The 27,900-nt window shown below is 42.8% G+C and overlaps 2 protein-coding genes across 25 annotated transcripts in view; one reads left to right on the top strand and one right to left on the bottom strand.

Moving 5' to 3' along the window:
- RB1CC1 (RB1 inducible coiled-coil 1) overlaps positions 1 to 3,205 on the bottom strand; it is a 69,455-nt gene extending 66,250 nt beyond the window's left edge. For 23 of the 24 annotated variants that reach the window (XR_014056014.1, XR_014056015.1, XR_014056022.1 and 20 more), the window contains exon 1: positions 2,878 to 3,205. The gene's annotated coding sequence lies outside the window, so the exon portion shown is untranslated. Of the gene's footprint in view, positions 1 to 2,014; positions 2,424 to 2,877 lie in introns of those variants that run through there. The other variant, XM_081497945.1, reaches the window with a different exon arrangement.
- Positions 119 to 24,919, top strand: LOC145510777 (uncharacterized). Its single transcript, XM_081502980.1, has 6 exons — positions 119 to 181; positions 1,973 to 2,153; positions 2,336 to 2,524; positions 2,582 to 3,446; positions 4,008 to 4,164; positions 22,941 to 24,919. The coding sequence occupies exons 1-4, from the start codon at positions 119 to 121 to the stop codon at positions 3,379 to 3,381; spliced, it is 1,233 nt and encodes a 410-aa protein (XP_081359106.1). The 3' UTR covers positions 3,382 to 3,446; positions 4,008 to 4,164; positions 22,941 to 24,919.
- The last annotated feature ends 2,981 nt before the right edge of the window (positions 24,920 to 27,900 follow it).

Here is a 27,900-nt window from a genome sequence, read left to right as displayed (position 1 = left end):
AAAGAAAAAAGAAGGAAAGAAGAGTAGGTTAGCCACCTTCCTCACACTCCCCAGAGAGCCTTTCCAGAAAGGTCCAGGGTGTCTGTAACCAGACAGATGGGAGGACATCAGGACAGGAATGGAACAAGAGGGAGACCCCTGGCAGTGTGGACAGAGCTGGGCCTTTGGAGTCTTCCTCCAGGTACAGAAGTACACATGGACAGAGCAGTTTCTCAAAAATGAGATAACAGCATGCATACATGCAATCTGTTTGAGATGAATAGCATAATAACACGGGAATCTCTCCATATCAGTACATATAAATGTATTCCACACTGTGGTGTCCTGACATTCATAAAAGCTGTGTAAAACACATGACTTAAAGATAAATTGGAATAGACTGTATTAGTAAATACACAGTCTAAAACATGTGTCCCAATAGAGATTATTCCTTTATCCTTATTAAAAAATTTGCATGTCCTATGGCTGATTCATGTTGATGTTTGACAGAAAACAAAATTCTGTAAAGCAACTATCCTTCAATTTAAAAAATAAATAAAATTAAAAAAAAATTTGCACGTCATTTGATAGATTCTCAGAATAACTGTTAAAAGATGCTACATCAGGGTTGCACATGGTACGGTTTTTAACTAATCACAAATATGAGCTTCCCAGGTGTCTCAGTGGTAAAGAATCTGCCTGCCAATGGAGGAGACCTAGGTTTGATCCCTGCATCACCAACATCTCCTGGAGGAGGGCATGGCTACCCACTCCAGTATTCCTGCCTGGAGAATTACATGGACAGAAGAGCCTGGTGGGCTGCAGTCCACAGCATTGCAAGAGTTGGTCACGACTTAGTGACAAAACAAGGTATGACATTGTCCTTAAATGTAAATGTGAATTCCGTTTGTTTAAAGTCTAACGTCTCACACCATAGTGTCTACAGCAAGATTTTCTAATCTTTCACAGCATGTAAATACACAACAATATCAAAAAAGGATGTGCACAGCTGGAATTGCAGTATAATGGTTAAAAACACAGTCATGGAAATATTAACTGCACTGATTGACTAATATTTCAGTATTCTGATGATTACTAGCCAATTATGTGCAGCATATAAAAGAAAAATATGACCTAGATAGTCCTGAACCAGTCACAATTATGTCCATCTCTAAGCACAATTACAAACCAATAAAGTGAGAATTTAGGGACTTCCCTGGTGGTCCAGTAGTTAAGAATCCACACTTCCACTGCAGGGAGCGAGGGTTCCATCCCTGGTCTTCCAGGGAACTAAGACCCCACAGGCTGCATGGCAGGACCAAAAAAATTTAAATAAAAATTTTTTAAAGGAGAATTCAACAGAGAGCATAAAAAGCTTACTGAGGTTACCGCACAGTACTGCCTGGATGAGAACATTTTACTACCCACTGCTTTTTTTGAAAAGTTACACATATCTGCAAAGTAAAGCATAAAGCAGGTGTTCAAACATTTGCTGAGTGCAGGAGAGTTTAAAGATAGTCTCAAAATTAGTGGCCCAATAAGAGCTCCTCTCAAGCTTCTGAATGAAATGAACAAGTTTACATAATAAAAATTTAGGTTCAAAAGTGTGCGGGTTTTTTTTTCCTCCCCAAAAAACAAAGGTCTTGTGCCCTCTGCCCCTTCAATGAGTTTCATTTGCTGTAAGTAAACCTGCCCTGTATTCTGACCGTGTGTGTGTTCACTATCATCCAACATCTCCACACAAGAATCAGACCAGAAACAATCCTAACTGTGACAAACATAAAACATTCCAAACAGACGAAATTAAATTACTCTTTTTAAAACCGTGTCTGAGTCCATATCTGATTTCCATCAACAGGCATTTACCAACCCAACCGTTTAACATAAAGCACCCTGTTTTATAAGACTCTAGGTTTTAGCCACAACGTTAAACACTAAAATGTTGAAAAAATATGTTCATTCAGACCATATTCTGTTGTTACATTAAAAACAGAAAAGAGAAAACCATCTTCAGATCCCCAGCAGGCCTGCTTACAGATCCAATCAGCCGCCTTCCTCGACGGCCCCTTGCGTCTTCCCACAGGAACACCGGACCTGGAAGGACCCTGTGTGTATCAAACATGGAAACGCAGCAACGAGACTCCTCATCACGCAGGCTGTCTACCTCAAATTGGGTACCCATCCAAAGCTGCTAACCTTCCCACCCTGCGAAGAAACCACACACACACAAGCACCACCCACACACGACAACCGAGAAACTGTACAATACGGTGGCTAGCAAAGCAGGCCGGTCCTCCTGCGGCCCGAGTCCTACTGCCCGCGTGGGGCCTCCCCTCTCCGGCTTGAGGTCTCTCAGCCTCCGTATCCACCGCGAGCACCTCGGCCCGCCCCGGCCCGCAGGCCCCGCGCTGTGACCACACGGCAGGAGCGCGGTGCGGGGACTCGGTTACCAACCTCCGGCGCCGCGGCGCGTCCAGCGGGGAGCCCGTGGAGATGCACTCCCCCCTCCCACCCCCGGCGGGGCCGCCCGGCTCCGGCAGGAGTTGTGAAATCCGCACACACGCCCCGGCCCGCACCCACCCGCGGGCCGGCGGAGGCTGAGTCATTCCCGGGAGTAACTTTATCCGGACGCTGCCCTCCGGGAGCCTCGCGCTCCGGGGTCCGGACAGAGCCGCGTCTGCGACCCTCGCCCCGGCCGGCTCGCCGTCTGACACCTCGAGGCCCGGCCTGGCGGCGGCGGCGAGAATACATCCCGGACCCCAGCGGTCCCGACGCCGGCTGGGAGCACCAGGAAGTCGGGGGGCACCGAAGAGTCCGGGCCGCACAGGCCCCGCGCAGCCGCCCGCCTCTGCCTACCGCCCGGGGACCCGCGCCCGAGGGGCTCGACGCCGCGCTCACCGGGCAGCGCCTCCTCCTCCGCCGGCGGCAGCAGCAGGGCCCGCGGCCCCCGGCACCATTTTCCGCCGCCGCCTCGTCCTCGGCGGCGGCTACCAACCGCCCATCCGCGCCGCCAACCGACACAACCGCCGGCGCCGCCAAGGCAGCCACCTCCGGGCACGGGGACGGATAGGCCCCTCGGCTCTGCGTCAGGGGCCTGGGAAGAGCGAGCCGCGGCCGGTCAGAGCCGAGGGGCCGGGCGACGGGACCCGAAGCAGCGCCGGGCTCGGTAGGGCCGCGGACACGGCCGCCACGGGTTTGTTATTGTCGACTCCGGCCCTTCCTGCGCGGGGCACGCCGGGAAACGGGCGGGGGAGGGGCGCCCGCGCGCAGCGTAGCTCGGCGCAGGCCCGGAAGTCAGAAGGCTGCCGGAAGTCGGGATGCTTCCGGGTAGAGCAAGTTCCAACTGCCCCTCCACCTGCTCCTGCGGATCCCGGGGCTGGTGACCTGGGAGTCCTCTCGTGAACCCGGAGACTCCGCCAGGCGGTCTGGGACGGTACTGGCCGCCGTCCGGGTGCGACTGCCCCAAGGTGAGCCTGACCTTCTCCACTACAGCGAGTGACCCAGCGCCCGCCTACCCGCCGAATCCTGACTTAGCCTGGGCGGAAGAGCTCGGCCTGTCTCGGAGGTTGGAGGGCAGCCGGGGGCCCGGGACCTCGTTTGGGACCGGACCAGGGCCTGTGAGGGGACTGGGCTCCTGGAGGGCTGTCCCAGGCCGCGTCCCACAGTGCGGGCGGCACGCTCTCAGACCAGGAACGGGAAAAAGGGAGCTAAGGCTGGGTCGGGTGGAAGAGGTCGAAAGTGCTGCGACCACCCCTTTCAGATCGACCCTGAATTCTCTAGCAATCCCCTGGAGCTCCTGATTCTGTGAAGTTGACCAATCACGGGCAATGGCTTGAAGCCGCAGCGTTAAAGTATTAAAAGTCTGGTGATCAAAAGTTACAGGTGGAATAATATATATAATCTTCTCAGAATTCCTGTTAAATCGAGGAATATCTGGTATGAGTTAACAGCTTGCAGGTGGTAGGACTGAGTCAGAGGGCTTTAGAGTTGTGTTTGCGTAAAAATGGGTATATTATCACCCTTTTCAGGGGCTGCCAAGACGAATACCCACTACCGGGAAGAAGTCTTAGAACCTTTATTTGTCGTGTTGGGAACTGATGAAGAGGAAACGGCTGGTTAGCGTCACGGATTTTCAGTTTCCATCTCACTGACCCGGTATCCGAAAGGTTGAGAAGGACCTACAGGGTACTACTTTATCTGTTTTTTGTTTGTTTGTTTGTTTTAACACTCCTACAGATCCCACAGAGGCAAATCATTTTACTTTAGAGCTTTTTTTTTTAAGTGGAGTCTCATTACACCACGCCAACGATGTACAGCAGGGAACTGAAAATTAAGAGGCTAAATTGTTATGCCTTGGGGGAATGTGTGAGCTGGCAACACTGAAGAAAGGAGCTGATTCCATCAGGCACAGCATAGTAATAGGCACAAAGAGAGTAAGCGGTAAGAAGGAATTCAGCCAGAAAATTGGTAAGCAAAGCAGTCTTAGGCCTTTAAAGACAGTATTGGTGCTTGACCTTCCTCTTAGTCATCAGTGACATTCATCATTACAAATTAAATACACCTTGGTATGTAAAATCATGACTGGAATATGCCGGTGACAAATCTAGTGAATAAAATGTTTTAAATGTTTCTTGTCTGACTTCTTTCTTTGGGGTGGGAGGGAGAATAAAACTAATTCAGTCCTCATCTTCCCCTTTTCCAGAGTGTAAATAGTAGGAACTTATATGCCTGATATTCTTTCCTAGTGATGAGTGAAAATGTATCAAGATTAGTTTTTTGACATATGCACATATCTGGAGAAAGACCTTGATGCTGGGAAAGATAGAGAGCAGGAGGAGAAGGGAGTGACAGAGGATGAGATGGTTGGAAGGCATCACTGACTCTATGGACATGAGTTTGAGCAAACTTTGGTAGATGGTGAAGGACAGGGAAGCCTGGCATGCTACAGTCCATAGGGTCACAAAGAGTCGGACAGGGCTTAGCAACTGAACAACAACAACAGAGACAACACTACTGCAGTTTCCTGATACTTTGTGTGTCCATAATAATTCTCAGCAAGTTATATTTCCTTTAAAGCCAAGGATATTGACAACCCTCTGCACTCTCCATTCCTTAATAAATGAAAACAAGAACAAAAAATCCAAGGACCAGCCCCCCCCCCAAGTTACTGTATTAAATGGACAATACTGAGACTTAATTTGAACTTTCTAAACCACTGCTCCTTTACATTTTTAAATCTTTTTCTCTCCCTGCTGCCCTCTGTAATGTCTCCCTCTTTGCTCTTAAATCTGTTCTTTAGGCCTCTTCCAAATTCTCAAGAGTAATTATAATACAGATGCAAATGATGAAAACATGAGGTGCTGGAGGAGCAGAGAGAAGAAACTGAATCTTGTCCTCATCACATTATTTCATTAATAAACATTTTAGGTCCTGTAGATTTCCCATGCGGGCAAAAGAAAGTGTTTCTTTTTAGGAATCCTTAAAAGGCTACTATTAAAACACCCTAAGTACTTGAGGTCAGTCCGGTTGTTAAAGCTTTTTTTTTTTTACCAGGTCTCAACTTCAGTGTCACCTTCTCAAGGAGTCCTTCCCTGACATGCCCAGAGTTCACCTAGATGCTTCTGTTGGGTTGGCCAAAAGTTCATTCAGGTTTTCCCATGACATCTTACAGAAAAACCCAAACAAAGTTTTTGGCTAACCCAATATCTTTCAGTATCTGTCTGACCTGCTAAAATGGAAGTCCTCCTCTAATAAAGCTATTTGCCCAGTGCCTGCTGGACACTCACATTTGTTGACAGCACCCAACACATTTTTCAGTTCATTGCTCAGCTTACCTTCCAACTTTTTAAATTTACTTTATCTAAGACCATTCTGATCCTATCTCTTACCTGCCTACGATCTTCACTGATTTTGTTTTGTGTGTTAGGTACAACTTAAACTTCTCAGCCTAAGAATCTCCTAGGTACCAGCACACCTCTAGGTTACCTTCGGGCACTTCTCACCTTTTCACATGCCAGGTATGAGTTTCATCATCCAGGAACGTTCTTCCGATCTCGTTCATCTTTCAAAGCCATCCTTCAAAACAGAACTGGGACCTCAGTCAGTTTCCAGCTTCTAGATAAGAGAGTGACTACTCTCCCTTCCACCACCTCTGCTTCATGTCACACAAGTAAACTGTCATCTCCCAATCTAAATCTAAAACCCTTAAGGAACTATGAGTGACTCGTTTTTAAGTTCCTAGAACTTATAGAGAGCTTGGCACTTAATAAGTAATGAATTAGGCAAATATTCAAGTTGAAGGTTGACTAGATAAAGTACTGTGGAATACTTCTGCCCTTCACCCTTAAATATCTAAAAAGTTTGGATGGGGGACTGTTCAAAAATCACTCTAGTGACAAGTTTAGGACCATTTTTAACCAAAAATGCATCAAAGTATCAGGAAGATCACAGTACACAGCTTAATTTTAACTCAGCCTGATGGGGGATTTCATTCCCCATCTGCATTAGGTATTTCTCAAACAACTTAAAGATTATGTTCAAACAGCTGGCAACCATGACTGACATGACTTTACTCACAGTATGAATCATAATTTCCCATTTTTAAAAGTTAACTCCTTTTAAAAGCCTCAGACTTTGTTTTGAAGATCATAGCTAGTTTAGTGTGTAAAGTGTGGTCATGTGCTACTTACAGGCTGCTGGCACGTGATTAATAAGTTAATTAGTCCGGTACTATTTACAGACCTTACAGCTGCCCTACTCAGCTGGCCTGTTGTTATTCACACATACTATTAATGATAATGGTGATAGTTGTGAGTGACTGTCTTCAAAGCTAGTGAGGAGCTTGACAAGTTGGTGAGCAACACTGTTTCTAGTGCTGCAACACAAGAAAATGCAGCACGCTTTATTTTCCAACAGATTTACACCAGTAGATCGAGACAAAACAGTCATCTTTCACGTCAAGTTCCTGTCTCATTATTTTGAAAAAGTGCTTGAAATGTCAAAAAGTAGAGCTGGGATGTCTTGAAGCAGAAACTACTACTTCCTCCACTCCTCCATTTCTTTCAGTCAGCCCTCCCTGCCACCCATGCAGGCAGAATACCTCCCAGTTGTGTAGTTGCTAAGTTATGCCTGACTTTTTTGCAACCCCATGGACTGTAGCTGCCAGGCTCCTCTGTCCATGAGATTCTCCAGGCAAGTATACTGGGATGGGTTGCCTTTTCCGTCTCTAGGGCATCTTCCTCACCCAGGGATTGAACCTGTGTCTCCTGTGTTGGCAAGCAGGTTATTTACCACTGAACCACCAGGCATCCATTTTAATGTGGCTTATTAAGAGATGCACTGAACTGGGTGTCTTAAAAACTGATGTCTAGTCCTGCCTCAGTCTACTATCCTGTGTTTCCCTAGTCAGCTCTCAACCCTCCATCAGATGGTATTGCTCTTAAATCCTTAAGCAGCACTCCTTTCCAGTCCCTCTTTCTTGGTCAATAATCTCACCTCTTACATCACAAGGAAGCTGTTAGAAACAACTCCTCCACCCTTCCTTGCCTCCCTTCATCTGCAGACCTATCCATGCCTCCTGTTGGTTCCCCCTCCAGGCACTCGGCCCCTTTCAGTGAGGGGGTCATGGCTCTTGACTCCATCATCTGTCAGTCCTTCTGTGAGGCCACTTGACACATGCCAAATTCAGTGCATACGCAGAATGTTTTACAGAATTTAAAGCATCTTTTAAAACTGGAATTTATCCTTAATTGCTTATTGTTCCACTTAAGATTAAAGTAATAAAGCATTACATCAGCAGTATGATTTAGTACTTGCCGAAGGTAACTTTGGATCTTTCAGTTTTATTAAAATTGATTTATTAATTGCTAGACGATTATTTACATGAAATCTCATGTTGATTTCTTACCAAAGATCAGAATTAAAACTCTTAGGTAGATACAAAAACTATAGAGAGGTTGTTTTCCTTTTTGTTTCTGTAATGTTTATGCTATTTTTTAACTTTTAGTTTTGACTGCCTTGATTATGTGACTTTTCAATAAAAATTTTCAGTCTTTATTTTTTGGCCATTATTCGTGCATGATTGTTACTTAAATCAATTTCATTGTATAGAAAAATGGAGTATTGGAAATTTATCCACTTTTTAGTGTCAAGTACACTGGATATATACCATTGACAGGGCCCAGGACTTTTTTAACACGTTGTAAAGGGAATTCTGCTCACTGGTAAATAATCTCCTGCCAAGCAGGAGACATGAGTTCAATCCCTGGATCAGAAAGATCCCCTGGAGAAGGAAATGACAACCCACTCCAGTATTCTTGCCTGGAGAATCCCATGGATAGAGAAGCCTGGTGGGCTATAGTCCATGGGGTGGCAAAGAGTCAGACATGACTTAGCAACTAAACAGCAGCAAAGGGAATTCTAATACGGATGATGGCCTTGAGAAACAAAAGACTAAATCTTCACAGATCCTTACAATCCTCCTAAATCTTCCTTCTCCTTTTCATCTGTACTGCTATCCTCTATCTCAAGATGAATTTATCAGATAAGTCCTAATCCATTCACAGCTTTCTATATCTTTGTACTTTTAAAGGAATTAATTTGAAATCATTTGTTATTCTCAAATGTGCCCTAATTTTTAAAAATATGTACATTTATACATAGTTAGCATTTAGGAAAACCAGAGGTCTCATTTGGATTTGGAAAATCTATGATTTCAAATTCCTCCTGTTAAAATGGTGGCAATACCTATTGTAGCTACCTTACATCACTCTCTAGGTTAGGATAAAAAGTAGCATATAGGGACTTCCCTAGTGGTCCAGTGATTAAGGCTCTGCATTTTTGCTGCTGAGGACCTGGTTTCAATCTTGGGTCAGAGGAACTAAGATCCCAGAAGCCAGGAGGCATGGCCAGAAAAAAAAAAAAAAAAAAAGTAAAATACACAACTCAGACATTTTGTGTGGTCCCAGAACAATAATTGGCCGCTCAAAATACTTTTTTTTGAAAAATGAAACTCCATCAGTTCTTGAAATTAATGAGGTGTTAGTATGTATTTCAGTACACACATCTAGCTACATTTAAAACATAAAAGAATTTCAAAATTTTCTTAGTTTTACATCTTTCTTATCACATTCATATTACAGGCTTTTTATCTCTTCCTCTTTCCCCCTTCATTCCTTTATACCCCTAAATTTCTGGAAACCAACCCAAGAGAGATCTTTGTGTGAAATGCGTGTCTTCTTTCTATACGAGTCTCCCCCAAACACTCCTATTTCAAGATTGTCATTTTGAAAAATGTCCAACATCACCAAGGAATAAACTGAGAATCACAGGTTTCCTGAAAGGAAGTTCATGCAGCCTTTTTTAAAAAGTTATGGAATGGATGCCTTCAACAGAGTGGATAGTACAGATTCAAAAAAAAAACAAGAGCAAAAGTCCACACCAAGTGATTTCCTACTTCACGAGTCTGCTTCAGTGGTCTTGTTTACTTAACGCATTTTTATTAGAGTTCTGTAATGTAGCAATAAATTTAAAAGTTCATCATAAAATTCATATGGAAATCCAAGGGACCAGAATAGCCAAAACAATCTTGAAAAAAGAACAAATGTGGAGCATTTACATTTCCCAAATTCAAAACTTACCACAAGGCTACAGTATTCCAGACAGTATATGGGGAAGGAACAGGCAACCCACTCCAGTATTCTTGCCTGGAAAATCCCATGGACAGAGAAGCCTCACGGGCTACAGTCCATGGGGTTGCAAAAGAACCAGCCACAACTTAGCAAATAAATAACAGCAGCAACAGTACTAAGTTTGGCAGAAAGCAAAGAAGAATAAACTAAAGAGCCTTTTGATGACGTTGAAAGAGGAGAGGGAGAAAACTGGCTTAAAACTTAACATTCAAAAAACTGAGATCATGGCAGCCAGTCCCATCACATCATGGCAAATGATGGGGAAACAATGGAAACAGTGACAGACTTTATCTTCTTGGGCTCTAAAATCACTGTGGATGATGACTGCAGCCATGAAATTAAAAGATGCTTAATCCTTGAAAAAAAAGCAATGACAAACATAGACAGCATATTAAAAAGCAGGACACTACTTTGCCTGCAAAGGCCCATCTAGTCAAAGCTGTGGTTTTTCCGGTAGCCATGTACGGATGTGAGAGTTGGACAATAAAAAAGGCTGAGCCCTGAAGAATTGATGCTTTTGAACTGTGGTATTGGAGAAGACTCTTGAGAGTCCCTTGGACTGCAAGGAGATCAAACCAGTCAATCCTAAAGGAAATCAACCCTGAATATTCATTGGAAGAACTGATGCTGAAGATGAAGCTTTAATACTTTAGCCACCTGATGTCAAGAGCCAACTTATTGGAAAAGACCCTGATGCTGGGAGAGATCAAACGAAGGAGAAGGGGATGACAGAGAATGAGGTGCTTGGATGGCATCGCTGACTCAATGGACATGCATTTCAGCAAACAGGGAGGACAGGGAAGCCTGGCGTGCTGCAGTCAATGGGGACACAAAGAGTCGGACATGACTGAGTGACTGAACAACCACCAACTTTGGGACAATGACCAAATAAATATTTATTAAAAAAAAGAAAGAAAAGACAGTGTGGTACTGACATAAGGTTAGACAGATTAAAGGAAAAGAATTGAGAGTCTAGAAATGAACTGTTAAAGTTAATTGATTTTCAAGAACGGCATCAAGATGCTTCAATGGAGAAAGAATAGCCTTCTTAACCAATGGTGTTAGAACAACTGGGTATCTACATGTAAAAGATGAAGTTGGGCTACCACCTCATACCAGTTAATCAGCTCAAACTGGATCAAAGACTTATATGGAACAGCTAGAAACGTAAAACTCTCAGGAGAATGCATAGGAGAAAATCTTTGTGACCTTGAATTAGGCGGCTGTTTCTTAGGTATACATGCTCAGTCATTTCAGTCATGTCCCACTCTTTGAAACCCCATGGACCATAGCCCACCAGGCTCCTCTGTCCATGGGATTTCCCAGGCAAAAATATTGGAGTGGGTTACCATTTCCTTCTCCAGGGAATCTTCCCAACCCAGGGATCAAACCCACGTCTCCTGTGTCTCCTGAATTGCACTTGAATTCATTGTCACTGAGCCACCAGGGAAGCTCTTTCTTAGGTATAATACCAGGCAATTCACACAAATTAGATAAATTGGACCTCATCAAAATTAAAAACTGTGCTTCAAAGGACACCATCATAAATGGAAAAGACTACGCAGAAGGTGAGAACATAAGAACAAGTACCCAGACTATATAGTGAACTCCTATGACTCAATAAAAAGGAACCCAGTGTTTTAAGTAGGCTGAAGATTTGAATGTACATTTCAACAAAAATATTCACTTATCCAATAAGCACAAGAATATATGTTCAATTTCATTAGTTATTAGGGAAATGCAAATCAAAATTGCAACAAGATACCACTTCACATCAGTTAGAATGACTAAAATCAAAGACAATAACAAGGGTGTGGAGAAATTTGCAACTCTTAATACGTTGCTGGTGGGGATCATAAAACGGTGCAGCCACTTTGGAAAGCCGTGTGGAGATGTCTCAACAAACTAAAAACAGAAGCATTATATGACCTAACAATTCCACTCCGGGGTATGTAATCCCCGCAAGAAAAAGACACTAATTCAAAAAGATAGATGCACCCCATGTCCATAACAGCATTATTTATAATTGCCAAGGTATGGAAGCAACCTAAATGTACACCAATAGATGAATAGATAAAGACGTGGTCTATAGATATATGGTATATAGAAGACTACCCAGCCGTTAAAAAGAATGAAATTTTGCCATTTGCAGCAACAGGACTTGGATATTAGGCTAAGTGAAATAATTCAGACAGAAGGAGACAAATACCGTATGATATCACTTATATGTGGAATCAAAAATACAACAAACTAGTGAATATAACAAAGAAGCAGCAGACACAGATATAGTGACCAAACTAGTTGTTACCAGGGGGAGCTGGAAGGAGGGAGGGACAGTATAGGGGTAGGGAACTAAAAGGCACAAATTATTATATATAAAATAAACTACAAGGATATATTGTACAATAGAAGGAATATAGCCAATATTTTATAATAACTATAAATGAAGTATGTTGTGAATCACCATGCTGTACACATGTAATGATATAAAATTGTACATCCATTATAATTCAAAATAAATAATTCGTAAAAAAAATGTTTTTAATAGATATACCACTGATTTCAGAGAAAGAGAGGGAGCTGATAAAATGGAATGAGCATGTATGAGGTATCACACTGAGTGCTTTATATATAGGCTTAGGCTTAAGTGGCTGTTTTTCCTCAAATTCTGTTTAAAATTCTAAATAGCATGAAAAATTTGTATTGGCACATTTTTGCTCCTTCAGTCTTGGGCTGATTATTGCTCTCTCAAAATCAATGTAATAGCATACTATTTATATAATTAGTTAACTTTTAAACTTTTGTTAGTTCTTGATAAGAATACCTTTCCAGGACACTAGTACAAGTCATGGCAAGACAACTGTCTCAAGATAAAGGGAATTATTAGTAGATGCATATACTTTAAAAGGAAACTTTAGGGACTTCCCTGATCCAGTGGTCAAGACTCTGCGCTTCCAGTTGCAGGGGGCACAGGTTCGATCTCTGGTCAGGGAACTAAGATCCTGCATGCCTTGAAGTGTGGCCAAAAAAAGAAAAAATAATAACGTATTAAGTTTGTAGCTTTGTAGCTTGCCTAGTCAACATGAAGTCAGCTCAAAGAAAAATTGTCCAGAAATGCTTCTATCAGCAAAGCCTTGGTGTATAATTTAATTTTGAAAGGTAAATAATAAAAGGAGATAGAGTCATTAAGATAAGGTCCATGTCTAAAATATAGGGAAGGAGAGAAACAAATCTATTGTCTTTAAACACATTCATAAACTGTTCTCTCTCGTCTACAATTGAAAACTTTTAGGGTGAGGATGTAGAAGCTAGATACCAGGAGAAAATATGTGTGGCATTTTGCCAAAAATCAGAAATTTCTAAGCATGGTTTCAGTCAACCACATTTCAGCATTGCTTTGCCCCAGCTACAAAATGCATCATCCCCAAATATTAAATAATGTCCTATGCCAAAACTTTGCCATCACTGCATAGTCAGTGTTGTCAAGTTCTTACATGGAAGCTGCCTTCTGTCGCAATATGAAAACCAACTGAGGAATCAGAGTATCTGAACTCGAACTTGAGCATTAAATAACTGGTCTCCTTGTAACAACAAAGCAGCCTAGGCAGATTTATTCTTTTTTTTTTAAATTTATTTATTTTAGTTGGGGGGTAATTACTTTACAATATTGTAGTGGTTTTTGCCATACATTGACATGAATCAGCCATGGGTTTACATGTGTTCCCCATCCTGAACCCCCCTCCCGCCTCCCTTCCCATCCCATCCCTCTGGGTCATCACATTGCCCCAGCCCTGAGCACTTGTCTTATGCATTGAACCTGGAATGGTGTTCTGTTTCACTTATGATAATATACATGTTTCAGTGCTATTCTCTCAGGACGTCCCACCCTCACCTCGCTCAGAGTCCATAAGACTGTTCTATGCATCTGTGTCTCTTATTCTGTCTTGCATATAGGGTTATCATTACCATCTTTCAAATTCCATATATATGCATTAGTATACTGTATTGGTGTTTTTCTTTCTGGCTTACTTCACTCTGTATAATGGGCTCCAGTTTCATCCATCTCAATAGAACTGATTCAAATGTATTCTTTTTAATGGCTGAGTAATATTCCATTGTGTATATGTACCACAGCTTCCTTATCCATTCGTCTGCTGATGGACATCTAGGTTGCTTCCATGTCCTGGCTATTATAAACAGTGCTGCGATGAACATGGGGTACATGTGTCTCATTCAATTCTGGTTTCCTCAGTGTGTATGCCCAGCAGTGGGATTGCTGGGTCATATGGCAGTTCTATTCCCAGTATGTAAATATAGGCCACACTCAGGTTGTGATGGCCTGTAGCCAGCCAGCTGGGTGTGTTCCTACAATTCAAAAGATGGCTAATAGAGTGCTGTTTGAATTCAAAAGTAGAAAGATCATCCTTGAGATGTACTGTTTCTTCAGCTGAGAGATGACTGAAGATATTAATGCCAATTATGAAAACTGAAAAACTATACAGAGCTTGAGAGCAGTAAAAGGCTATTCTTCCCCACCCCTGTCTATCTGCCTCTAAGATCATGAAAACAAAGCAAGGGGCTTGGCTTGGAGCTTCCTGGGCATCCTTTTGACACTGCAATTTCTAGTAGCGATTCTCAACTACAGTCCATACCAGAAGTCTAGCATGCTTCACAATAAACTACCTTGTTACTCATGGATGATTCATTTAGTTTATTCATTCAGTCAGCAAACATTTATCAGGGACCGGACACTCTGATATGACTAAGCGACTAAACAACAACAGGCACTCTGACAAGGATATGGGAAAAGCATAATTGCCCACTAGTGAGGATGCAGATAAGTAAATAGCAGTATACTCAAGTTATGCAACTGAAGACTACCCAATAGTTTAAAGTGCATGAACTAGAGCTATGTATATCTCCAAAATGTGTGTGTGTGTGCATGCTAAGTTGCTTCATTCATGTCCAACTCTGTGCGACCCCACACAGAGGAGCCCGACAGGCTCCTCTGTCCATGGAATTCTCCAGACAAGAATACTGGAGTGGGTTGCCATACCCTCCTCCTGCCATACTTTGGATCTTCTGACCCGGGAATCCAATTTATGCCTCTTCAGGCAGGCAGATTCTTTACCACTGAGCCACCTGGGAAGCCCCAGCTAACATCAGTGGATGGTCTTAATGATGAGAGATAAGAATAGTATACTGCATGTTTTTCAAAACAACACCAGGGGTCACTATAAGCTAGAAACCTTTAAACATTTTTAAATGTTAAGTTAATATCAATCACATGGTTTTATTTGAATATTAAGCAACAACAAAATAAATTCAGTATTTATTATTCAAAATAAACAGGCAGATGAAGGATAGAGACAACAGAAAGAGTAAATGCAGGTTGAAGATTAGGTAAAAAAAACTTTAAATTTTCTGATCAGGTGGGACACCCTGTGTTTACAGAAATAGAATTCCTGTTACAAACTCTAGATTTTACCATTTTAAGAGATCATTCCCTCCTTCCAGAAATTGTTTATAGCTACAGACACTCTGACCCAGAAAAATGCAGAAAATTCAGTGTTTACCAATAAAGAAGCAAGGATCTCAAGTTGAGAAACTCTACCAAAGACATTTCAGCCTGATTTGTTTTCTTTGTAGAGGATAAGTAAGGCTAAGCTGCGTTACAGGTTTGCTTTCAGCTACAGTTAGGTCTGCACTGGGCTAATTCAGCACACAGCAAACCTGCCCTGCAGAAGCCATTAGCCATTTCTGTTAAGTGCAGTTCTGTTTATCAGCAGCCTAATGGCAACCCACTCCAGTATTCTCGCCTGGGAAATCCCATGGACAGAGGTTCCTGCAGGCTGCATACAGTCCATGGGGTCACAGAGAGTCGTACGCAACTGAGCAAGCAAGCAACCACTACCTGCACCAGTACTTTCACCCAAGAGCCCTTCTTGCTGAGGTTGAATACTTGACCTCATCCTTTTAATTATTTGTGAATTGCCGCTCTAGAGTCTGTAAGTTAGGGGGCAACATGATAGTTGCTCAGTCATGCTTGACTCTTTGCAACCCCATGGACTGTAGCCTGCCAGACTCCTCTATTCATGGAATTCTCCAGGCAAGATTACTGGAGTGGGTTGCATTTCCTTCTCCATCATTCTAAGAATGTGACTTTATTTCATTTGACTTGCTATGTGGTTGTGCATGCGGTGGCGCCAGTGGTAAAGAACCTGCCTGCAGATGCAGGAGACATAAGAGACAGGGATTTGATCCCTGGGTTGGGAAAATCCCCTGGAGGAGGGAATGGCAACCCACTCCAGTATTCTTGCCTGGAGAATCCCATGGACAGAAGGGTCTGGAGGGCTACGGTCCATAGGGTCACATAGAGTCGGACAAGACTGAAGCGACTTAGCACACATGCATGTGGAGAGAATTTTAAAAGACACTGTAGGAAATTCCCTCATCCAGTGTTTAGGACTCAGTGCTTTCACTGCCTAGGGCCTGGGTTCCATCCCAGGTGGGGGAACTAAGATCCCAGAAGAGTTCTGGGTTCCATCCCATGTGGCGTGGCAAAAACAAAACAAAATAACTGAACTCATGGAAACAGTGGTGGTAGCCAGTGGCTCATGGGTGGAGGAAATGGGGAGAGGTTGCTCAGAAGGTACAAAGTCTTAGTTATAAGATGGGTAAGTTCCATCTCTAACTAGTGTAGATGCATGTAGAGCATCTAATGGAGAGGATGGTGACTACAGTTAACAGTATTATGTACTTGAAAGTTGACAAATGAATTTAAGTGTTCTCATGGAACTACTATCAAAAAAGATATTGGATGAATTTCTACTTCTGGCCATGACTGAATAAAGGGAATTGGATTCACTCTCAGACCCACTTTTTTCTTTTTAAGGTATTTGGTTATAATTGAAATCAGATTAAACAGACTGTTTAGCTACTTACACTGATAGAGCTATAAGCCTCAAAAGGATCAAATGGATTTCAAACAATTTAACTGCATTTTAGAACTGAAACCCAAACATATTTAAAGAAATTTTTAAAAATTCGAACATCCAGTAGCACATAATTGACAGCACTGGTGTCCCATCATGAATTACCAGATAAACAATTAAGCAGTAAAACATGTTGTCTCAGTACCAATAGGAAGAAAACCAAGATGCAGATGCAGAAATGACATAGTCAGTAGACAAGACATTAAAACAGCTATTAAAAGTATACTTAATATGCTCAAGAAGGTTACAAAAAAGAAATGTAAATTGTAGAAAGAACCAAGTTAAATTGCTAGGTGTGAGAAATACTACCTCTGAGATGAAATATATATATATATATATATATATGAGATTAACAGCTGGTAAGACATCACATGTGTGTGTATGCTCAGTCGCTCAGTCGGACTCTTTGGGACCCCATGGACTGTAGCCCACCAGGCTCCTCTACCCACTGGATTCTCCAGGCAAAAATAGTGGAGTGGGTTGCCATTTCCTCCTCCAGGGGATCTTTCTCACCCAGGCATCAAGCCCATGTCTCCTGCATTGCAGGCAGATTCTTTACCTCTGAGCCACCTGGGGAGGCCAGAAGCCCTTTTGGGAACAGTTAATAAGCTAAGAATAATTCTAAGATTACTGTTTTTGACAAATTAGAGATCTAACTCACAACAGTTATTCTTCTGGAATAATCCTTTCCTGTAGATCTCTCCTTAATATTGACTTTCACAGAAGTTTCCAAATCAGACATGCCTGTTTATGTCACATTTACCCAGACAGACAAATTGCAAGGCTAAGAAATTACACAGTCCAGCATAACCAAGACAAACTGAGGAAAATTTTAAAGTATGTGTTCTTATCACAGAAAATGTCTTTCAATTGTCAAAAATCTTACATTTCTCAACTGCATACATACCTTAGCACATTTCCACTAAAAGCTGTTCCTCTCTAATTAGCAAATTTTCACTTTGTTTTACTTCCAGGCTTGTTCAAAGTGCAGAATTTTATTTTGAAAATGTTTTTGGTTTGAGTAGGCTTTGATCAAAAACTTTCACTCAAAGAATAGTCTTGTTTAAAAATTATCTAAATTCACAGTTCAATAGAATCTACAAGGTAGAATGTTTTTAAAGTATTTGCATTTTTTTTTCAAATTCATCTGACTTACTGGCAAACTAAATGTTCATAAAACAAGTATTTTCACTCTTTAAGCTAGCAAAAAAAATTCATTGCTTTTTGTTTAGTACTTGAAAAAAAAGCAATTAGAAAAACCATGTTATTTACAATTTAAAAACTTGGTGTCACTCACCTTCTCCTGGTCGACAGGCAGAAAAAAGTAGATATTGTGGAAAGGTTAATGTTAATTCACAGATAATCTCTGAAGTCTCTTGGGAGTATTTATACTTATGCCCCTCCCCTAACCATCTAATTTAAATTTAAAAGAAGACTGAGGAGACTTTTATTCTTCTGGTAGGAGTTACCTCTATCTTTGTGGAGCTGAAAGGTAGACTTATCCCTGGCGGTAAGGAGACTTTGAATCTTTGTGGCCGAGTTTCAACTTTCAGGCTGGAAGAGATGACAAGGTTGAGTCACTGGTTCAGTTAGCAGTTGTTGGACCCCTCCTGTGCTCCAGGCAGCACTAAGTACTAGAAAGTTAAAAAAAAAAAAAAATCCTATCAGACTAAGTCTTGACCTCAGAGAACTTAACATTTCTGAAAAGGAGTGAAAAGAAATCCCTCAGGTGCAATTTCACCTCAGTTTTGTGGTCAGTGCCTTGATCCAGAAACTGAGCTGGACAGCAGGACTTCACAGAGGGACACTGACCTTCAGGTGACACAAAGGGAAGGGAGATGAGAGTCAGAGAAGGGTTTGGAAAGCAAGAGTATCCTCTATGCAAATGAAAGGTGAGCAGGAGCTTCTGGCCTAGAAGGAAGAAGGGCCCCTCCCCTTCCCATGCTCCGGGCTAAGGACCAGTGTCTGCAACTGCCCAGGCTGGAAAGGGAGAAAGAATAAGATATCCTTGAAGTTTGGGTTTAGAGGGTATAGTATCTGTGGCTTGAGATTAAAGAAGAAGTACATTGAATCAAGATTGTGAATTTACTCATGACAAGCTAAAGGTGTTGAATTTTACTAGGGGAATCCTTAAAGGTTTTTTAACTCAGTGGTTCCCAGCCCTTTTTGGCACCAGGGATCAGTTTCATGGAAGACAATTTTCTCAGGGATGGGGGAGAGGAGTGTTTGATTTTGTCAACTACGAATTGGCACTTGCCAAGAGCATTTGCCAACTACTAAATAACAATAACTACAAGGGCATTTGCCATCTGCCTCTGTGGAGACTGAACCCTATGCAGCTGCAGCTGTTGACCTTTAACATCCCCTGAGGGAGTTCAGAGTGGAGTGAGGTGCTCTGTGCTACAGGGAATCTGATGGGATAGGTCTTTAGATGGCTGGATATTTTTAGGAACAGATTTTATGATCTCAATGGGATTCCCTGGTAACTCAGACAGTAAAGCGTCTGCCCACAATTCAGGAGACCCTGGTTCAACCCCTGGGTTGGTAAGATCCGCTGGAGAAGGAAAGGGCAACCCACTCCAGTACTCTTGCCTAGAAAATTCCATGGATGGAGGAGCCTTGTGGGCTATAGTCCATGGGGTCGCAAAGAGTTGGACACAACTGAGCAACTTCACTTTATGATCTCAATCCCTGCATCTCCTCATATCTAGAAAAGCACTAAATCTGTTCATGGTAACATCAGATCCTCACGACTAGGAGAAAGCCTCTTGTAAAGTAAGCTTGATTACATCTGTTAGATAGTTAGAATAGGAAAAAGGAGTCCAGAATGGACGTGGCTAAAAGACAAGGAAGGGAAAAGTCCATGAAAATAGAACAAAAGAAAGTCTGAGGATCTGAGTGAGGACCTCAGGTAAAACAAACAGCACTCCTGGCTAGCCCAATTTACAAAGGGCAGGCCCAGGGGGAGGAGAAAAAACATATAAAAAGAGGAGCCAAAATTGAGCCAGGGGCATCTCTTCTCTTTGGGGTCGGCATGCCCTCATGCCTCGAGGATGTATTTTCCTTTACTTTCTAAACAAAACTGAGCTGTAACATGGAGCTGTAACACAGATCCGTCGGAGGGCTGTAGCACTGGTCTGTCTGAAGGCTGTAACACTGGTCCGTCGCTTCAAATTTTTGTTGTGATGAGGCAGAACCAAGGAAATTACACACTCCCCCGACACATTGAACTCCGCCTTCACCAAAACCTTATCTATTGACCTTTCCCCACTACCTGTTTGGAACAGTCTCTCAGAGCTATCTGAGGTGCCACCTCCCTGGATGCAGTCCTCATTTTGCTGCAAATAAAACCTCAGTCTCAAGTTTCAAGTTGTACATCATTTTTAGCCAACAGTTACACCCACTGCTCACCTCCTCCTATGCAGCCTGGTTCCTACCAGGTCAGGTATTGCTTTAATTAGCTGATGTCATAATCAGACTAATACTTCAGGAAGATCACACCTCAGGCCTGATCCTCAGAGCGAGCTTGGATTAAAAGGGAGAACGATGAAAATTCATAACATGGAAGAACTCCATGTTGTTGCAGGAAAGAGTAGAGTGTGAGTGGAGGATCAGGCCCCAGGTGTCAGGTGAGCCCCTCGGATGGGGTGGGCTGCCAAGTGGGGTCTGTGGCTTCTAAAGTAAATAATTCAAGAGCCAGCTCTGGTAAAGTGAAGGCAGGTTTATTTAGACAGATATGCATCTATAGACAGAGTGCAAGCTATCTTAGAAAGTGAGACTGAGCTAGAAATTACTAGACAGTCAGTGTAGAACTCTGAGATCTCAGTTAGTAAACATACTACTCTGTTGTCTTAAATTCTTGTAATGTGTCTTTAGTCTGATAAATTATCAGCACTCAGATCCAGAACTTCTGTTCCATATGCCTGAAGGAAAAACAACTGATGATCCTTAATCTTAAGCCCACACATCTGGTGGTAAAATGGCCAGGGGGCATGAAAAAGGATCAAGAGAGGCTATAGAGATGTTAAGTATCTTGGCCTTTAAATTGATTCGTTAGAAATAAGGTGATCTAAGGAAAGATATAAAAACTGCTGTAAGTTCCACCTTGGGGGAACTCTTTACCCCCCTCAGTGTCTAGACTGGGAGCTTTAAACTTTCCTCCTCTTTCAGTTCGGTTCAGTCACTCAGTTGTGTCTGACTCTTTGCAACCCCATGGACTGCAGCACACCAGGCCTCCCTGTCCATCAACAACTCTTGGAGTTTACCCAAATTCATGTCCATTGAGTCAGTGATGCCATCCAACCATCTCATCCTCTGTCGTCCCCTTTATTCAACTGCTACCATGAGTGTCTACATGGTTATGGATTTCATTCTTCCGCTCCAGGGACAACAACTCCTATACTTGTCTCAAAAGCAGCCCTGAAATACACACTGGTGAGTTTTTATGGGCTGGGTAATTTCATATGCTAATGAGTGGGAGGATTATTTCAACTATTTGGGGGAAGAGCTCCCCTGGTGGCTCAGTCGGTAAAGAATCCACCTGCAACATGGGAGACTTGGGTTTAATCCCTGGATTGGGAAGATCCCCTGGAGGAGGGTATGGCAACCCACTCCAGTATTCTTGCCTGGAGAATCCCATGGACAGAGGAGCCTGGAGGGCTGCAGTCCATGGGGTCACACAGAATTGGATACAATTGAGCGACTAACCACGGAGATTTCCAGGAATTGGGCCACCACCCACTTTTTGGTCTTTGGATAGCGCCTTGGAAATGTTCTGGCACCTCTAGGTATGTCATTTAGCTTGCTGATGGGGGATCAAGGTCTAGTCTCAGAAGTTGATTTGTCTGTCACCTTTGACTCATTTGATTCTAATCGGTTTATGTTTTGTTCTCAGGCTATGTCATTCTTTCAAAAGTTGTGCCCTGCCCCTTTCCCTCCTGTTTCAGAACCACCATAATGCTGGCAGGAGTTGGGAAGGAAAGGAAGATTATGAGTCAAAGTGTTCAAGTAATCGTAACAACAGCGGTTAATAAAAATGGAGCCTTTGCTGTGTGCTTGGCACTGTGCTAAGAACTTTATTAAGATTGTTATCTAACCCCCAGAACCCTCCATGGATGGTGGGGATAATCAGGAAATCTACACTTGACTGTTTAGAAGAAGTAATAAGCACCAGACTTACTTGCCCAGGACAGCAAACAGACACTTGATTTCAATTTCAATCCCTCCCAGACCTCTGTAACAGTCCATGGGAAATTTCCTGGTTCACCAGAAAGGCAGTCTACATGACAAAGACTCTGCTGTTCCCTCCTCCCAAAATAAACTGGCCCACCCTGTCCTTTCTTTTCTTTTACTAACACCTTGCCCAACCCTCCTCCTATTTATAAAATCCTCCCCTTTTGTACAACTCCTCAGTGTGCCTCAGCTTCCGCAGTGGCTCAGACAGTTAAGAATCTCCCTGCACTGCAGGAGACCTGGGTTTGATTCCTGGATGGGGAAGATCCTCTGGAGAAGGAAATGGCTACCCACTCCAGTGTTCTTGCCTGGAGAATCCCATGAACAGAGGAGGCTGGCAGGTTACAATCTATGGTGTCTCACAGAATTGGACATGACTGAACAACTAACACACACTTTCAGAGTGCCTTAAAGCTGGGTGAGATGCTGCCTGACTCATGAGTCATTTAGGATAACCAATTAGGTCTTTAAATTTATTCAGTTGAATTTTTTATTTTTAACAGCAATAAAACTAGGAGTGGCTGGAGATTTTAAGTTTTTTGAATGTGGAAGCAGTTAATGATCTAAGAACAGTTTAGGGAAGAGATGCTACTTTCTGACCCTGTGATGTCTAAACTTAGCAGGCAGACCTTAGCAGCAACCCCAAGCCAAATTCTTGCTACAGTAGTTAGCTGAATAACGACTGTGTGTCATGATCTGTGTGGCTCAAAACTAACACTGGCACAAAATAAGGCATATGCTTAGGGGCACACATTAACTGGCTGCTCCATCAAATCTGTTTAAGAAAAGGTGGAACATAAATGATTCATGATCTATCAATGCTTTATTTTCACCAGATACTCTTAAACTGATGGAACAACCACCAAAATTATGACTAGTCATAGTGCTGGTCTCTCTAGCGGGGCTAAATGGTGACACAGAAACCAGGGTGCAGATACGCACAACGACTCCTGAAGAGAAGTGCAATCATTTTCTTGGTCTTTTAACTTTGTTTGCAGCACACACACAATCATTCTAAAAATATCATTTTCTGTTGTGTTTGCAGAGCTGAAATGCCACCTTCCAAAGTACCTGTGTGTTGTTCTGCTGCTGGTGGATGGGGAAGGCTGGTACCCTCCAGTCTCCTGGGGAATGCAGAGCCTCACACATCCTCAACTGGAAGCGGAGAGCCTGACAATGTGTTGAGCATCAGAAAAGAATTTGTCAAAGAGAAAACGCTTCCCTCTCTCTGAACCTCTCAGTTCATCATTTCTCTCTGCTGGCGATGTGTGAATGGACCCAGTCAAAATAACCTTTGTATGTTGTTGTTTGGTCGCTGATTCATATCCGACTCTTTGTGACGCGATGGACTGTAGCCCACCAGGCTCTCAGTCCACGGTATTCTTGTCCATTCAAGAATACTGCAGTGGGTTGCCATTTCCTTCTCCACAGGATCTTCCTGACTCAGGGATTGAATCTGCATCTCCTGTGTTAGCAGGCGAATTCTTTACCACTGAGCCACACAGGAAGCCCCCAGGAGCTTTCCATACATTTGGCTGTCATGTCTCTGTTGAGTTTCTTCTCTCATGTCTTTGTTTTTGGTAGTCTTGACAATTTCAAGGAGCAGTGGGCAGGTATTTCATAGAATGTCCCTCAGTTGAGACGTATCTCACGTTTTTCTCTTGATTCGAGTGGAATTCTATGTTTTGGGGGGATTGACAAGGTACAGTTTGTTCTTATCATCTGTATCCAGAATACACATCACCAACACGACTTCAGGGCTCACCTGGATCAACTGATTGAGATGGAATTGCTCAGATCCCCTGAAGTACAGCTACCGTTGTTTCCCCTTCACCACTGTGTTCCCTGGAAGGCTTTGCATACAGCCCACTCCACCACCTTGACAGAAGTGTATCTACATAAATTATTCAGAATTCTTTTGCACAAGTTTAGTTCAGTTCAATCACTCAGTCATGTCTGACTCTTTGTGATCCCATGGACTGCAGCACACCAAGCCTCCCTGTCCATCACCAACTCCCGGAGTTTACACAAACTCATATCCATTGAGTCAGTGATGCCATCCAACCATCTCATCCTCTGTTGTCTCCTTCTCCTCCCGCCTTAAATCTTTGCCAGCATCAGGGTCGTTTCAAATGAGTCAGTTCTTCGCATCAGGTGGCCAAAGTATTGGAGTTTCAGCTTTAGCAACAGTCCGTCCAATGAATATTCAGTACTGATTTCCTCTGGTTGGATCTCCCTGCAGTCCAAGGGACAACGCTCAACAAGTCTTTCTTCAACACCACAGTTCAAAAGCATCAATTCTCTGGCTCTCAGCTTTCTTTATAGCCCAACTCTCACATCCATACATGACTACTGGAAAAACCATATCTTTGACTAGATGGGCTTTTGTTGACAAAGTAATGTCTCTGCTTTTTAATATGCTGTCTAAGTTGGTCATAATTTTTCTTCCAAGGAGCAAGCGTCTTTTAATTTCATGGCTGCAGTCACCATCTGCAGAGATTTTGGAGCCCCAAAAAATAAAGTCTGTCACTGTTTCCATTGTTTTCCCATCTGTTTGCCATGAAGCAATGGGACTAGATGCATGATCTTAGTTTTCTGAATGTTGAGTTTTAAGATGGCTTTTCCACTCTTCTCTTTTACTTTCATTAAGAGGCTCTTTAGTTCTTCTTCACTTTCTGCCATAAGGGTGGTGTCATCTGCATATATGAGGTTAGTGATATTTCTCCCGGCAATCTTGATTCCAGCTTGTGCTTCATGCAGCCCAGAGTTTCTCATGATGTATTCTGCATAGAAGTTAAATAAGCAGGGTGACAATATACAGCCTTGACATACTCTTTTCCTGATTTGGAATGAGGCTGTTGTTCCATGTCCAGTTCTAACTGTTGCTTCCTGATCTGCATACAGATTTCTCAAGAGGCAGGTCAGGTGGTCTGGTACTTCCATGTCTTTCAGAATTTTCCACAGTTTGTTGTGGTCCACACAGTCAAAGGCTTTGGCATAGTCAATAAAGCAGAAGTAGATGTTTTTCTGGAACTCTCTTGCTTTTTCTTTTTCTTTTTTTTAAATAAATTTATTTATTTTAGTTGGGGGCTAATTACTTTACAATATTGTAATAGTTTTTGCCATACATTGACATGAATCAGCCATGGGTTTACATGTGTTCCCCTTCCTGGACCTCTCTTGCTTTTTCAATGGTCTCATGGATGTTGGCAATTTGATCTCTGGTTCCTCTGCTTTTTCTAAATCCATCTTGAACATCTGGAAGTTCACTGTTCATGTACTGTTGAAGCCTGGCTTGGAGAATTTTGAGAATTACTTTACAACCGTGTGAGATGAATGCAACAGTGCAGTAGTTTGAGCATTCTTTGAAAATGCCTTTCTTTGGGACTGGAATGAATACTGACCTTTTCCAGTCCTGTGGCCGCTGCTGAGTTTTCCAAATTTGCTGGCATATTGAGTGCAGCACTTTCACAGCATCATCTTTTAGGATTTGAAATAGCTCAACTGGAATTTCATCACCTCCACTACCTTTGTTCGTAGTGATGCTTTGACTAGGCCCGTTTGACTTCACATTCCAGGATGTTTGACTCTAGGTGAGTGATCACACCGTTGTGATTATATGGGTCATGAAGATCTTTTCTATAGAGTTCTGTGTATTCTTGCCACCTCTTTTTAATATCTTCTGCTTCTGTTAGGTCCATATCATTCCTGTCCTTTATTGAGCCTATCTGTGCATGAAATGTTCCCTTGGTATCTCTAATTTTCTTGGAGATCTCTAGTCCCTCCCATTCTATTGCTTTCCTCTATTTCTTTGCATTGATCACTGAGGAAGTCTTTCTTATCTCTCCTTGCTATTCTTTGGAACTCTACATTCAGATGGATATATCTTTCCTTTTCTCCTTTGAATTTAGCTTCTCTTCTTTTCTCAGCTATTTGTAAGGCCTTGTCAGAAAACCATTTCTCCTTTTTGCATTTCTTTTTCTTGGGGATGGTCTTGATCCCAGCCTCCTGTACAATATCATGAACCTTAGTTCTTCAGGCACTCTATCAGATCTAATCCCTTCAATCTATTTGTCACTTCCATTGTATAATTGTAAGGGATTTGATTTAGGTCATACCTGAATGGTCTAGTGGTTTTCCCTATTTTCTTCCATTTAAGTCTGAATTTGGCAATAAGGAGTTCATGATCTGAGCCACAGTCAGCTGTCAGTCTTATTTTTGCTGACTGTATAGAGCTCCATCTTTGGCTGCAAAGAATATGATCAATCAGATTTTGGTATTGACCATCTGGTGATGTCCATGTGTAGAGTCTTCTCTTGTGTCGTTGGAAGAGGGTGTTTGCTATGACCAGTGTGTTCTCTTGGCAAAACTCTATTAGCCTTTGCCCTGCTTCATTCTGTATTCCAAGGCCAAATTTGCCTGTTTCTCCAGGTATCTCTTGACTTCCTACTTTTGCATTCCAGTTCCCTATAATGAAAAGGACATCTTTTTTAGGTGTTAGTTCTAGAAGTTCTTGTAGGTCTTCAGAGAACCATTCAGCTTCAGCGTCTTTAGCATTACTGGTTGGCTATAGACTTGGATTACTGTGATATTGAATGGTTTGCCTTGGAAACAAACAGAGATTATTCTGTCATTTTTGAGATTGCATCCAAGTACTGCATTTCAGACTTTTTTGTTGACTATGAGGGCTACTCCATTTCTTCTAAGGGATTCTTGCCCATAGTAGTAGATATAATGGTCATCTGAGTTAATTTCACCCATTCCGGTCCATTTTAGTTCACTGATTCCTAAAATGTTGATGTTCACTCTTGCCATATCCTGTTTGACCACTTTCAATTTGCCCTGATTCATGGACCTAACATTCCAGGTTCCTTTGCAATATTGCTCTTTACAGCATCGGACCTTGCTTCCATCACCAGTCACATCCACAACTGGATGTTGTTTTTGCTTTGGCTCTGTCTTTTCATTCTTTCTGGAGTTATTTCTCCACTGATCTCCAGTAGCATATTGGGCATCTACTGACCTGGGGAGTTCATCTTTCAGTGTCCTGTCTTTTTGCCTTTTCATACTGTTCATGGGGTTCTCAAGGCAAGAATACTGAAGTGGTTTGCCATTCCCTTCTCCGGTGGACCATGTTTTGTCAGAGCTCTCCACCAGGACCCATCCGTCTTGGGTAGCCCTACAGGGCATGGCTCATAGTTTCATTGAGATAGACAAGGGTGTGGTCCATGTGATCAGATTGGTTAGTTTTCTGTGATTGTGGTTTTCAGTCTGTCTGCCCTCTGATAGAGAAGGATAAGAGTCTTATGGAAGCTTCTTGATGGGAGAGACTGACTGAGGGGAAAACTGGGTCTTGTTCTGATGGGCAGGGCCATGCTCAGTAAATCTTTCATCCAATTTTCTGCTGATGGGTGGAGCTGTGTTCCCCACCTGTTATTTACCTGGGACCAAATTATGGTGGAGGTAATGAAGATAATGGTGACCCCCTTCAAAAAGTCCCATGCACACACTGCTACACTCAGTGCCCCCAACCCTGCAGCAGGCCACCGCCAACCCGTGCCTCTGCTGGAGACTGATGGACACTCACAGGCAAGTTTGGGTCAGTCTCTTGTGGGGCCACTGTTCCTTTCTCCTGGGTCATGGTGCACGCAAGGTTCTGTTTGTGCCCTCCAAGAGTCTGTTTCCCCAGTCCTGTGTAAGTTCTTGTGTCTCTATGGTGGGGTTAATGGCAACCTCCTCCAAGAGGGCTTATGCCATACCCAGGTCTGCTGCACCCAGAGCCCCTGCCCCTGCAGCAATCCACTGCTGACCTGTACCTCTGCAGGAGACACTCAAACACAGTTCTGTCTTAGTCTCTGTGGGGTCTCTGAGTCCTGGTTCGCACAAGGTTTGTTTGAGCCCTCTGAGTGTCTCTGGTGGTATGGAGTTCGATTCTAAGTGTGATTTTGCCCCTCCTACCATCTTGCTAGGGCTTCTCTTGCTTTGCCCTTCTCTTTCTCGAAGGG

Source organism: Giraffa tippelskirchi, chromosome 6, assembly GCF_054371585.1.
Source record: "Giraffa tippelskirchi isolate mGirTip1 chromosome 6, T2T-mGirTip1v1.2.pri, whole genome shotgun sequence".
Classification (NCBI taxonomy): domain Eukaryota; kingdom Metazoa; phylum Chordata; class Mammalia; order Artiodactyla; family Giraffidae; genus Giraffa; species Giraffa tippelskirchi.
Note: the sequence above shows the minus strand (reverse complement) of the source record. Positions and strands in the feature narration are given on the sequence as shown.